Here is a 14,196-nt window from a genome sequence, read left to right as displayed (position 1 = left end):
GTTTATACGAGTAAGATCGATGCAAGGAATCATCCTAATCTTATGGAGTACGTCAACAAAATGACGAATGCAGCCATTTTATACGCTTCCGTCTGGTGGTGGTAAATTACGTCCCCCAATAAAATGAGGCGACTTTGATCGATTCAAATTAAAGTCCATGGGAAAGGTCAACAAGGTAGGTACTCAAACATTCCATAAACTTATAATTTTTACTATAACATAGACAATAAATTCCTTATGCAGAGCAAAATATGATTTATAATTAATTTTGCCACCAACTAATTAAAATATAAAACTACCACCGGCGTAAAGTAGACAGGGTAGTCCTTTTCTTATGATGTTTTCACAAATTCTATTGCATTCGCATACTTCGGGTGCAAGTTCGTATGCTTCGGGTGCAAGTAATTGACTCGAATTAACACTTGATATTACTCCCTTCGTCCCAATTTGTTTGTCCAATTGTCGAAATACGTGTCTTTCAAAAATATACTTATATCTTATATTTTATAATGTTTTTTATTATTTTGAAGATTTTGTATAATAAAACTAATTGAGATCTATCAAACAAGATCCATATTGCATATTAAAAACTTTACGAATTGAAAATTATAGCCAATTCTTTGAGAGGTCAAACGCTCTTAAAAAGTCAAAAAGAGGATAAACAAACCAGGACGGAGGGAGTATTAACTAGTACTAGTACAAAAGGTTGAGTACAGCAAGTAATTAACACAGACTTGAAGATATTAATACCACAAGATGACTACTAGCCCCGAGTAAACCTGATACTGTGATATAGTAGTCTTTTTTATATGTTGTTCGGTCACCAGAAGGGGGTGGCCGACCAACCAAATTCGATCCACGTATTAATTAATTCCTATACTTTTGGTGCAAGTATGTGGTCCAAAAACTTGAAATTACTAACTAGTACCAAAAGTTAAGGAGCCCAAGTCAACATACTTTGGGATCAGCATGTAATTATTATAGCATTTACCATAAAGACTTGAAGCTATTAGTACCACAAGATTACTACTAGCCCGAGTAAACCTGATACTATGATACAATAGTCTTTTTTATAAGTTATTCGGTCACCAGAGGGGGTGGCTGACCAAATTCGATTTACAAATTAATTGATTCCGATACATTGGGTGCAAGTATGTGGCTCAAAGACTTGAAATTACTAACTAGTACCAAAAGTTGAGGAGCCCAAGTCAACAAAGCTTCGGGAGCAAGTATTTACTGTAGCATTTAGCACAAAGACTTGAAGCTATATATATTACTATAACAAGATGATCACTACTAGCCTTAGTAAACCTGACTCGGTTGAGAATGATTGCATACTGATCACTTCACCACCCATATATATATATATATGGTTGGAGAATTTTAATATCAGCTGATGGCTAAGGTTGGTGTATATATATGGACTTCTAAATTTAGAGGACGAAGGTATGCTCTTATAAATCTACTCCTCTATGAAAACTGCGATACCAAATGGTCGCTTTCTTCCTAACTTCACTATACTATACTCCATTTCAAGGCTGCATCATCACTTTTTTTTTTTTTTTTTTGAAAACATCTTTCGAGAGTAACTGAACAAGCTCGGGCGAAATACAACCCGGTAAAAGTATAACTGACTTGCTCAGACATGAAGAGGCAAGCCAATGCGCTATTCTATTCTTTTCTCTACATCACCAAGTAAATGACCAGTCCTTGTTAGTAGCCCAGCTCTTAATATCTTAAATAATGGCAGATATTTCCCATGGGCAGGGGGAGATTTTGTTGTTAAAGCAATTGATAAGCTTCAAGCAATCTGATTCAAACTCCACCTGTGAGTACCCATGTTCCATTGCTGCAGTACAAGCTATCCGTAGAGCCCAAGCCTCTATAGAGATAACAAATGACACCTTCACATGATCATCCTTCCAAAACTGAGCGAGTCCACCACTGTCTCTGGCAATGATACCAAATGCAGCCTTGCTGCGGGAGGACGAGTATGCTCCATCACAAATGCAGTTGTGGTGGCCTCGGTTACCGGTTTGGTAATCTCGCCGAGTGGTGTGAACCGACGACCAAAGAAGGTCGAGTCCGTAGCTTAGTACAAGATGTCCTCGGTAATCTGTTCAGTTAAGCGTTCGGTATTGGCCTTCGGTCGCTTCGGAGCTATCAACAGCATTGTGTTTGTTCCGACGCTTCCAAAGTCATTTAGCAGGAGCAGTTATGCCAGATGGGCCCGATGAGGATTACGCGGCAAGCTTAATCATTGGGGTCAGATTTGGCCAAGTGCTCCGTAACCGCTTCACTCCTTTCTGTCATATATATGACGTCACCCGAGGCGGTTATCCGAGCGTGACCTCCACGTGCTAGCTTGGAGGACAAGTAAATTTAGGTCTATAAATACAAAGGGATACTCACCTGGAAAGGTATGTCATTCTATCTTAATCCTAAATCTACCTCATTCCCCCTTGAGATCTAACTTGATGGTCGGAGGGTCACTGGGCTATCCCAGCCCTAGTGACTTATTGCAGGATCAGCAGCAGGAGTGCGGAGCCACGGAGGAAGAAACCTAACCTGAACCAAGATCAAGATCTCGTTAAATTGAACCCTACAGCAGCCTTGAGGTATTGTAAATATACTTTACTTTTTCAAATTACTAGAGTATTTTTCTTGTTATATATCCTCTTTGTAATCTTGTTAATCTAACCATTCATAGGATTCTATCATTCATTATCGACAGCATGAGTAGTTTTTTTTTTTTTTTTTTATGACGAACAAGATGATCCTATTAAGTGAGTAGTTGTTATGTTCATTGAGGCCCCGTTCCAGAAACTTTCTTAAAAAATAAACAGTTTATTTCACATTTTCAAATTTAAAAATAAAGTAAATGAAAAATAATGTTTCAATTTTTTTTTGCATCGTATAGAAGATCTCATCGAGATTTTCCAAACAAGATCCATATTGCATATTTTTATATTTCAATTAGTTTATAATTTTTGAGCTTGAAATTGCCTTCTTAAAAATAAGAATTTATTTTCAGTTCCGGAACGGAGCCTGAGTACGATATAGCGGCTGAATGGCTTAGAATTATTGGGTACATGAACAAGTGGGCTTGGACAACCATCCCCCGAGATGTACCAAAAAGGCCCAATGGCAATGATTGAAGCTGTGTGGGCCTAGATTTTGTTTATGTACGTACCTAGGAAAGCCCTTGTGTGAAGTCCTGTTTGAAAAATCAAGATATGTTGATTAAGCTAATATCACTTGAATTTCCCCCATTAGTCCGTCGTATTATATACTTCTCGCGTAATTTGTAATTTCAGGTACAAGATGGATAATTGGCGACCCATTTGTGCATTAAAGGGATTATTTTGGTGCAGAGATGTTTGGAGTATTTGTGTATTTTGAGGATTTAAAACAATTGTATTATACAATGATTCAATGGCCTATCATTTGAAGTTTTTTGGAGGCATATTAATTTTGAGTAAATGTCGAAATTCGGGTCATCACAATCCCGGTGATCAACTACGCCAAGACCATTGCCCCTGGTCATCTTCCATGTCCCGGTTGTGAAAGATGTTACAACTCCATTCTTGACAACTGACCAACTGAAATCAGATTCCTTGTCATACTAGGCACACGTCTAACATGATTCAGTCTCAGCAAGTCGATCTCATCATTATCTAAATAGACCTTCCAGAAATCCCCCCTACACAGTTCTGAAATACGAAGTATATCCATGCATAGAGTGACATAAAGCAAGGCTCTCGAATATACAATCCAAGATTCACTGTGAGAATCCAACAAACAAATCAAAGCATCACTATTTGAATCATCGGTAACATTGACATTTTTCTTACCTTCTTGATTATTCCCATTCTATTGCTTCTTCAGTGCTTTACTTACAATCTCGCTTAAGGTGCCCCTTCGGACTTAAGTCCCAGCAACCCTCTGCTTTCGCATCTCCTTCACAAAATTTACCCCTGCGATACTTTGACCTCGATCTGCGTAGCTCTATCCATTGGCCTTGAGTTGGTTATAAAGTTTCCATATGGTATCAGAGCGAGACCTGTTCCATCCCACATTATATAAAATTCACAATCGACACCCACGATGACAGACCAGCAAAAAAGCTGCACGATGATAAGCTACACGCGGCAGACCTTGGACGCGACTGCCTGTGAGGGGGGTATTAAACATTACTTTGGAGTGGAATAAGTGATCACTTAATAACATTTAGAATCTCTCCACTCATTGTCAATTGATTTTGAGATAGATATAAAGTTTCCACAGTTACCCCTATTGTTATTCCTGCCCGTTTTCTCAGTACTACGCGCTAAACTCGAAGTAACATCTTCCCCTAAGGTTTTTCTCCGAGCATTTTCTCCCGATATCAACCACACAACATCCTCCAATTTTGTCTTTGAGGGCCCGAAAGAATTGTTTTTTTTTTTTTTTTTTTTTTGATCAGATAAAAGGGTGGGAGGGGGCGACCAGCGTAGCAACCCCCCTTGGGCGTGACCATAGGGGCTCCCTATCCGCTGTGGAATGTTCGGTTTGAGCCATAGCTGCGGTCCGGAAAGACAGGCCGTCACCACAGCACCACCTAGGTGCAAGTAGGCATAATGCTTTATCCCCCACCCCCTTGCCACTTGACAAGGCTCGAAACCGAGACCTTGCCTGGGCATGAGGGGCACCTGCCCACCAGGCTACCACCCTCGGTGGTGCCCGAAAGAATTGTTCAAACTCGATAAAAGTACAAGAACTGTCATGCATCTCTATCATCGAAATTAATAGTACTGGCCCACAGGTTGCAACTAATTCATGATCGAATTAACATCGTTGAGATGTACATCAATAATTGCGTTTAATTTCAAGCATCTTTAAGTTAAACACATTCTCATAAGACATACCTTGTTCACTGTAAAAGGGCTTCCCACACTTTTTAGAGCTTTGAACAAATCTTTTGTCATCTTCTCTTTGGCGATATTCGACACAACAACTAATAGAGCGAGACTCAAGGCTATAGGACTTTTCGATCCAGAATATCTCAATCTGCTTGTTTAACGTCATGTGGCTTCTTGCCACCGAGAAACAAATGCAGATCCTTCTGATACAAGTTACCCTCGATTTGCATCTTCAAGAATGCGAATTCAAACTATTCAACTTCTCAATCTTGACTTCTCCATCTCTAGCCATTTTCAAAAACTCTGTTCTCCTAGTTTTTGGGAAGTTGGCCAAGCATTCGAACAAATATGTAACACGTGTAGAACAATAAAAAATAGAAATAGAGAACAAAAGACACGGATCTCATTAATGTCGAAAGAAGCCCCGCAAAGCCTGATTCAACAAAAGAATTTATTGACATGTGGGTGGGAGTCGAACTCAAAACCAAAAGCTTTTTCTGAAATCATGATTGCCAGGTGACTAATGGTCAAACATGAGATATGGAGTATGTGAAATTGAATTGTTCAACATCTAAAACAAGGAATCCAACCTTAAGAATGCCAACTCTATGATTTCCGGCGATCTTAAAAACTATTAGTACCAAGGTGTTGTTCCACTAAAGCAAAAAGTGTTTTTTTGAAAGTTTTGTTCTTATTAAAAAAATACCGCGTGATTTTAAAAACTATTAGTACCAAGGTGCTGTTCCACTAAAGCAAAAAGTGTTTTTTTGAAAGTTTTGTTCTTATTAAAAAAAAACCGCATTCGTTGCTTTTGCGTCAAATTTAGGTGCCGTTGAGCCTTTGAAATAATATGTGATTTCAAAAAAAAAAAAATCTAAAACAACTTGTTTTTTCCTTACTTTTGACTTGAAATCGAGAGAGTTTGTACTAAAAAATGGCCTAGATGTCAGGCAAGTGCTAGACTAGTACTAGGTTTAACATTAATTGTAAGACTAATGACTATGTATGTAATCCTAATGTGGTACTCACTTTCGTAATCTTTAATGAATTTTCGTTTGATCCGGGAAAAAAAAATGGAATCCGACTACACATCCCTAAACAGAGGAGTTTCAAACATTACAAATAAAGATACATTAGAACAACTTCTGGCATACTAGCTCAATACAAAACTATTTTGGAGACCCAGATTTTGTTGAAACTCTGGTACCCCTTTCCTCCTCATACATAGTCAGAATTTCTTACCCCATGTTTTTTCCAGAGAGAGAGAGAGAGAGAGAGAGAGAGGTCAATCAACCTTGAATCCCAACCCTACAGCCCATATTTTTTCTTTTCCATATATAAAATCGTTGAACTCACATGATGGAACAATTATCAGGGTTTTGGTCCCTAATCTCATACACATGACCCGCTCCATAAGGATACGGGTAAGGGTAATACCCCACTCCTGGAACCGACGGCGTGGCCTCGTTTTTCTTCTTATCGTCACCGCCGCCGTCTTTCTTCTCCGGGACCGGGCCCACGCTCACCAGCTCGGAAAAACCCAAGCTCTTCCTCAGCAACGTTGTTAGACAGACCGCGTCGATCCCGTCTCCGACCAACTCTAGTTGGTCCTTGGCCTGTCCTCCCAGAGCTGCCGATTCCACCCCTACAATCATACAAATAATACCACATGATTACTTGATCAGTGTATGTCGTTTCTTGAAACTCTAATTGAATCATAGTCTGCAGCAAAATTAATTATGTTCTCATAATTGAATTGGAAATGGCTCGTGCAGTCTAAGTGATCGCGTGTTTTCAATGATCCGAATTTATTTTGATATTCTTACGAGTAGGAAAATATTTTTACCAGTGAAAATTTGCGACATATCTAAACCATTAATTGACGACATCAACAGAGTCCAGATTGGATTGTAAACGCTTCTATGCTGTCAACAGCAAAGAAGCAGGACCCGATTGAATTCTTTCGAAGCCGTAAGTGAACCACAAATAATCGCTCTGTTCCCAACCGTTGTGTAATATAATATAAATATAAATGTAAATAGGAGTATATATTATACCTGGAACACCAACTGCAATCTTCATGGCTTTGGACCGAGACTTCTGTTCGTTCATGGGTACTTTAATAACCACCTTTTGCTGCATAGCCAAAACAAAAATCCAAATTAGCATTGGGAAATCAAACTTTCAAGATCACTAGAACATAATTCTACTTTACGACTGAAATTAATTTATAGAACTTACCTTCCCCATGTCTGGTTTTGGGTTGCCGTGAGATATGGGTTGCAAAAGCTTTTGGCAGAGGCTTACAAGATCTAGAGAGAGAGAGAGAGAGAGAGAGAGAGAGAGATGGTGATGGCGTGAGCTAGAAAGCCCATATGAGCTATTTATAGATCTTTTCGAGTGAATTATTTTGGTAGCCAAAAGGCCATTGTGAGGTTCAAGGAATCATCCCATGAACACGTCAGCAAAAATGACCAATGCACTTGCAAACCCGTAAAACGTGTCCTCATTCTAGTGGTTGTAAAATTATGGACCCAAAAGGAAGTCGTGTCTTTGATCAGCAGCGGAGGGTGCCCCGACTCCAGCGTTGCAGCTGGACCGTTTTCGGGCCTGTGCCGGGTCCGTATGGATAATCAAAATCGTTTACATTGTAGAATTTGTTGCGACCTGTAACCATGACAATAATTATTTTCATTGGATACTGATTAATATCTCTTAAAATCACATTTGTTTTGAGAAAAATAGACTCAGGACAGTGGATCAAATCCATTTTTCTCAAGGAAAATGCCTAAGGAAAATATCGATTTTGGTATCCAATGAGCATGATTTTTATCATGGTTGAAGTTCGCAATGAGCTCTATAAATTGCACAATTTCGATTACCAAAACGAGCCGACTGCACGCTGCAGTTGGGGTTGCCCCAACAGCTGATAAGCCTGTTCCTATCAAGTATGGGTCCCAAACATGTTTGGCGTGCGCATCCCGGAAGGAGTCCACTGGGCTTGGAACTCTGAGAATTTAAAGAAACCCCACAAATATATTTTTAAAAATCGTAACGATAATAATCGGCGACTTTGATTATTTCAAAGTCTATGGAGGGGGGTCTACAAGGTTAACTCATGAATTTTTGGGTGACAAGAGGGTACGACGTTACAGTCGGTGATTTTGGACGGTTTAGATTTATTTTCTCTCTTTTTTCACCTCTCACCCCATCACTTTCTCTCCTCTTTTTCTTTCTTTTTAAAATTCGGACTGTTCAAAAATATTTTTGAACGACTGAGATTACCGACGGGATATCACTTGTATGACACTTGTCCGGCACCCAAAAACTTCTCCCATCGTACACGTTTAAAAAAAAATCAAAGAATACTCCGTATTAGTATTTTGTTACTATTCAGTGGAGAATGACTAGTTTCTCGATGCTTAGCCGAATGATGTGCAAGTTTCTCAATGCTTAGCCAGTAGCCAGATTAGATCTAATCTTAACAGCATCCCAATTGTAATAAGCAAATGGGTATGGATAAATAAATTTAATAATAATGTTCAAAAAACACCCTATATTGTTAGAAGCATAGTTACAAATTTTTTAGCAAATAACCAAATTTCACTCATTTCATAACCAAACTTAACAATTTTTATCAATAGCCAAATCTCAATAACGAAATTCAAAACTCAATAACTCAAAAACACCCCACATTAGAATCGTCTCATCGAGACAAATAATTTGGTTTGGTTGGGTTCGTGATTGGAACTCGTTTCCAATTGGACAAATGTGCAATGTGTATTGTAGGGGGTTTTTTGGTTAGGAATGCAAAAATAAACGATGTGGAGGTAGAGGTTGTTAAATTTGATTATGCACTAAATGGATAATCAAATACTGATGTTGCACATTTTGATTATTGGTTTTAATTATTACCATTACGGATATGCTCTTATACTAGTCTGGGGGGGAGTAGATATATTTGGGTGAGGCTAGGGGTGTGCAAAAAACTCGAGCCCCGACGGACCCGACCCAACCTGAAGGGTTTCGGGCGGGGCCAAACATGTGGTTCGGTCGGGTACGGGTTCATTTTTGAAGAAAAAAAAAATCAATTTTCGGTTCGGGGTGTTATTTTTCTTACCCGACTCGACCCGACCAAAAGACAACCAATTCATATAGATTAAACCTGACCCGACCCGACCAAACAAGTGGTTCGATCGGGTACGGGTTCATTATTCGACCAAACAAATCGGTTATAAAATGTGAGTACCCATTTTCCTTCTCTGTTTCTGGCTTTTCTTATTTTATAGGAGTTTGTGTCACCTTCGTTTGGGAAACTCTCCTTTTCATGAATGTCGTGGAGCTAATTTTTCTTGTAACTCGTCGTAACCAAGTGACTAAAATTTTTTTGCCGATAAAAATAAAAACATTATAAACTACCATTCAACTTACAAAAGTAGTACGTGCGGGGTATAAAAATTGCCATCCGATATATAGTTTGCGTATAGGGATTATCAAATTCAAAGTCACATTCTTTCAACCTAAATCTTGAAACTAAATAAATTTCCAAAACCACGTGGTTTCATTTCGTCAAGTGTAGAGGAGTTGTCACATGATAGTTTCTCCCCTCCGAGCAAAAGAAAAAAAAATTACGCAAACAATATGAAAAACCAGCTAGGAAGAGTTATATGCGACCAATATAAGAAGACTGAAAAGCTTATCCATTTATGCCATGAAATTACTCGCATTATCGTTCCAACTAGCGGGCCTTGTTGGTTTTGGGTTAGGATAAAAAAATCTGGCCTTGTTCGTTTTGGGGTCTCAAAATTTCTAGGAGAAATGACAGCTAAATACGTGTTTTGATAATTAATGTCCGCCAAGGACATTTTCAGCATTAACAAATGTTCTCGGCATATCATTGACGGGTATTAATTATCAAAACGCATCCTAAGCTGTCATTTTTCCAAACTCCTGAACACAATCTCCTATAAAATTTTTCTATCTTATCTTTCTTCGCTCATTACTCTAAAAAACTTAGCTAACTCCCTCGAAATCCAAACCAAACAGTAGGACAAAGTCCCAAGTACTTTTCGTATTCCAACCCAATACTTGTTCTGTCACAACACGGAGAGGACGGTGCCAAATCGTAGAAAAGTTCGTATACTTGCTTTTGGGGCAAGTAATTAGCATCACAACATGACTAGCCCAAGACAACTTGACTCAGTCGAGAATGATCTGAGAGGGAGGATGAGGCCTCTATTTTTTTTGTGTGGAGTTTTAGCTTTCTTTTGTCTGTCGTCATATGGTGCGTTTAAGAGTTGGTATTGTTGTCTTGTGGTTTCTCAGTCTTGTTTCGGCGTTTTTGCGTTTTATAAGGTGTTGGCAGATGTGGGTTGTGTGGTTTGTCTTTGGTGGTTCGATTAGGTTTTTGGGTGTCCTTTTAGATTTTTCTCTGGCTTTTTCTTACTATTTTGTTGGCTTCTTGCCCTTCTTCTTCGGTCCTCAGTGGCATATGTCAATGTTCCTTTGCTTCGGAAAAGAAATGAGAATGATCGCATCACTTTAAAAGAATGTTAACATCAATTAATTGATGGTTTTGTACGTTGAACCTAGATTTCATCGCATTTGTGTGCCGCGAATAGAGGGGAAAAAATAAATAAGTATTACATATGGAAACTTTATATTCATCTCAAAACCAATTGGCAATAAGTGAAGAGGTCCCATATGTTATTAAGTGATCACCCATTCCACTCCCAAGCAATGTGGGATTTATTTCCTCAACATTACACAGTGAGTGGTTACGACATTTTTTGGCAAAGAGAGGAATTTTTTTGTCATCGATGACCGATGTAGATATTATTTCTATTGAATAAAAAGTTTGCACCTAGATTAGATGAATTGCCCACCTACAATTTTTGGAAGGACTTGCAAGTTAATTAAAGAAATATTAATGTTTTTTTTTTCTCGGCAAACGAAATTTATTAATATTGCATCGTAAAAGGATGGGTTAGGATCAATACACAATTTCTTCAAACTATATGGGTGCCAAGGTATACCTAGAGTCCAATTTCAAGATGGTACGCATATTTTTGGTGTATCTCTAGTACGCATATTTTCGTAGACCAACGGATAGGGGTGTACGATAAACTCCTAATTAGTAACAGATAGGTTTCGCCTATTTTCGTTACGAAAATTTTTGTAGCCAAATTTTTTTATTTTTTTGAAAAGTCTTCTCCATCTATCAAAACCAGGGGCACCCCTGTCTTCGGCCACTGGGCTTTGCCCCCTGTATATACGCAAAGATAAATAAAGTGATACACCTATTAGAATACTTCTGAAGTGACGGTAATATTAAAAAATTATAACACTGGATGAGATATTTTTTTTCAAAGAATTAGAATAAAAATAAAATAACTCTGTTAGAGTGTCCGAATTATCATTAATAAATCCGCGCATAGGGTTGATAGAGATTGTTGTTGTTTTCATGGAGATTACAATGACGTAGATTAATGTACCCTCTCTATGGAGTCATGCTTCTAAAAACCGACAGTGCAAAATAAAATATTACAAATAGCATACTGCGTCACATTGCACAATTTTCTTCCCTTTTGGCATATAGAGATTCGCCCTTAAGTTTTGTCCTTGGCTTTCTTGGTAAACCGACCGTATATACTTTTCTATAAAACTTACGTATGGTCAAAGTAAACACACCTCGATTCGATTCATTTTGAAAAATTAATACCACCATCAACTAACGGGCAGAGGGCAATTACAATTGGGGCAAAGTCCCTGTTTACACCTGTTTTTGACATCCAGTCATGTGCTAGCGTTGGAAGGCTAGTTAATTATCATTTGATTAGATTGGGCTAAAAATAAAGATGTATTGGGTTAAAATTAATGGACCAAGACAATATTTATTGGGCTCGATTAATTTTATTTTAATTCAGCCACGGACTTAGTGTTTCTGGGCCTATATAAAAAACAAAGAATAGAAAGGCCCATAACCCATGGAAGTGGATAATGTCTCTGGAAGCATTTTTGTGAGTTAAACATATAAATAGGTCATTTAATTTAATTAAATGGCTCATTACCCGAGAGACCCATGAAAAGTGGAAGGTGGATAAGTGCTTGTTGATTTGCAAAAATACATTTGACCAAGTCAAATGACTAGTGGTTTTTTATAACCCACGAAAATAGCAAATGGAGATGGCCCACTATCTTCATAACCGCCCATGAACAAGAGTAAACACATGGGTAATTTTCTGTTAACTACCCATGACCCCATGATCCCATGAAGTGGAAGTTACAAAGGACACATGGCGTCACAAGAGGAGGACAACAAAGCCTTTGCAAGCAGAAAAATCGAAGACCTTTGGCCTTTAAATGCAAGTTCACAAGATGAAAAAAGGATTCACACACCAATCAAGCTCAACGCTTAAAACCAAAGCCTTCCCAGCAAAGCAACTATCTCATTTCTCCCTCATTTCTATCTCTCTTGTACCCTTAATTTTATTATTACGACATAACAAAGTTATTCGTATCTCTCTTGTATCCCCAACTTTATTATTATGACATAATAAAGTTATTATACGTTGTTACTTCTTTTCTTACACGGTTAGGAAATTATTAAGTCCTCGCTCGTAAAGGCAAAACCACGAACCAACATTGCAATCCAGCCCTTAGGTTTACAGCACTTTCGCCCTCACGGTTAAGAAGTCAAGAAATGGGCATTCAGTCCTTTACGTTGGACGCGACAAGTCCTGGCACGCCCGCTCAGTCCTTGAGCCACTTCGGAACCGAAATAGTCCCGTATAGAGTATACTTTGGCTCCAAATGAGGTGATAGTTTTTTTTTTGTTTTTTTTCAATCAAAAGACCAAACAATTTCATTAATATCCGTCATACGACATCTACAAATAATCACATTACAGAGCAAGCCATACAACGAGAACTAATAACTAACCAAAATAAAGGAACATAAAATAACCACTGATCCAAATTTGAGACGACTCCGTTGAACTTTAAATCTGAGGTGATAGTTGAGATCCGAAATTTTAAGAGGGAGCAAACTTTAAAATCTAAGACTTGACCATAAGACTAGCCCTTTGAAACTAAACTTGTATGAGAGAGAGAGAGAGAGAGAGAGAGAGAGAGCGGGGGGGGGGGACTAGCCCTTTGAAACCAAACTTGTATGAGAGAGAGAGAGAGAGAGACAGACCGGGCCACCGGGGGGGGGGGGGGGGGGGGGGGGGGGGCGGTGGGTGTGTTGTAAGTAATCATTTGATCCGAAGACGCCAATTTGATTCGGGGGGGGCGGTGGGTGTGTTGTAAGTAATCATTTGATCCGAAGACGCCAATTTGATTAGGCAGCCTATTACGACTTGCGTCCCAAAATTGTTGTTCTGCCATAGTGGGGATAGCGTTCAAAGGAAGGAACGGTTGCGATTTTCATTGTCTTGTCAAATACTCCTTCAGTTCTTCCTTTCGATGAGCATAAAGACTTCAATTTACTAAGTTGGAAAAAAAAATATTACATGAAAATGAGAACAATTTAGGCTCAAAAATCGTCACAGATCCAACCTAGCAAAGCATATGTAGTAAGCGAAAACCACGAAATTAAAAAATAAAAGTCAATTAGTGTTAATGAAGACAACACGTATTAAGGACAAGGCTTCTCTGCCAGGTTTGAGTTGGGACTGCACTGCGCAATCCGGCAAACCCCGACCCCGTTTTGGGTTCATTTTGAAGATCGGTTTCGCTCACATTGCATAGCTCGTTGAGCACTAGAGTCATGCGAATAATCAAGTCAATCGGATACAAAATAATATCGAATCGCAACATGTTTATAGATTGCCTTGACTTTTGGCATGACCGTAGTATTCAACGACCTTTGTGAAAAATCCTTTTTCGCTATCTAAAAACTTAATCAAGCAAAATAAAAGGAATTGAAAAGCAATAAACGATGAACAGTACCGAACACAAGATATACGTGGAAAACCCCTTAAACGGGTAAAAATCACGGAAAGGAAATCATGCACTATAACTCATTGTACGGTTACAAACAAACCTATACTTACAACCTAGAATTGCTCTCGGTTGACCAAGGTTGATTGCCGAATCACTCGTTCACCGCACCCAGTGCTTGACCGCCGCTGCCTTGAATCGCTCAAGCCTTCCAATAACCTACGGAATCCACCGTCGGTACCCACCGGAAGAATGATTCACTCAATAGAATCAAAGTTTGAAAAGAACTCTTGGAGTTAAGTTGAAAGTCTGATGATCAACCGATCATATGATTACTCCAAGAGACAAGCCAC

At 38.8% G+C, this 14,196-nt stretch overlaps 1 protein-coding gene and 1 long non-coding RNA gene across 2 annotated transcripts; one reads left to right on the top strand and one right to left on the bottom strand.

Moving 5' to 3' along the window:
* The first annotated feature begins 4,726 nt into the window (after positions 1-4,726).
* LOC131329058 (uncharacterized) lies at positions 4,727-6,201 on the top strand. The gene is made up of 2 exons (XR_009200606.1): positions 4,727-5,546; positions 5,638-6,201. It is a non-coding gene; the product is annotated as an uncharacterized LOC131329058 (long non-coding RNA).
* LOC131329055 (disease resistance protein Pik-1-like) lies at positions 6,009-7,290 on the bottom strand. Its single transcript, XM_058362110.1, has 3 exons — positions 7,143-7,290; positions 6,959-7,037; positions 6,009-6,546 (listed from the first exon to the last, which is right to left on the bottom strand). Exons 1-3 carry the CDS (start codon positions 7,149-7,151, stop codon positions 6,254-6,256), a joined length of 381 nt encoding a protein of 126 aa, XP_058218093.1. The 5' UTR covers positions 7,152-7,290; the 3' UTR covers positions 6,009-6,253.
* Positions 7,291-14,196: the final 6,906 nt, after the last annotated feature.

This window comes from Rhododendron vialii, chromosome 6a, assembly GCF_030253575.1.
Source record: "Rhododendron vialii isolate Sample 1 chromosome 6a, ASM3025357v1".
Taxonomy (NCBI): domain Eukaryota; kingdom Viridiplantae; phylum Streptophyta; class Magnoliopsida; order Ericales; family Ericaceae; genus Rhododendron; species Rhododendron vialii.
This window is presented reverse-complemented; position numbering and strand designations above follow the sequence as displayed.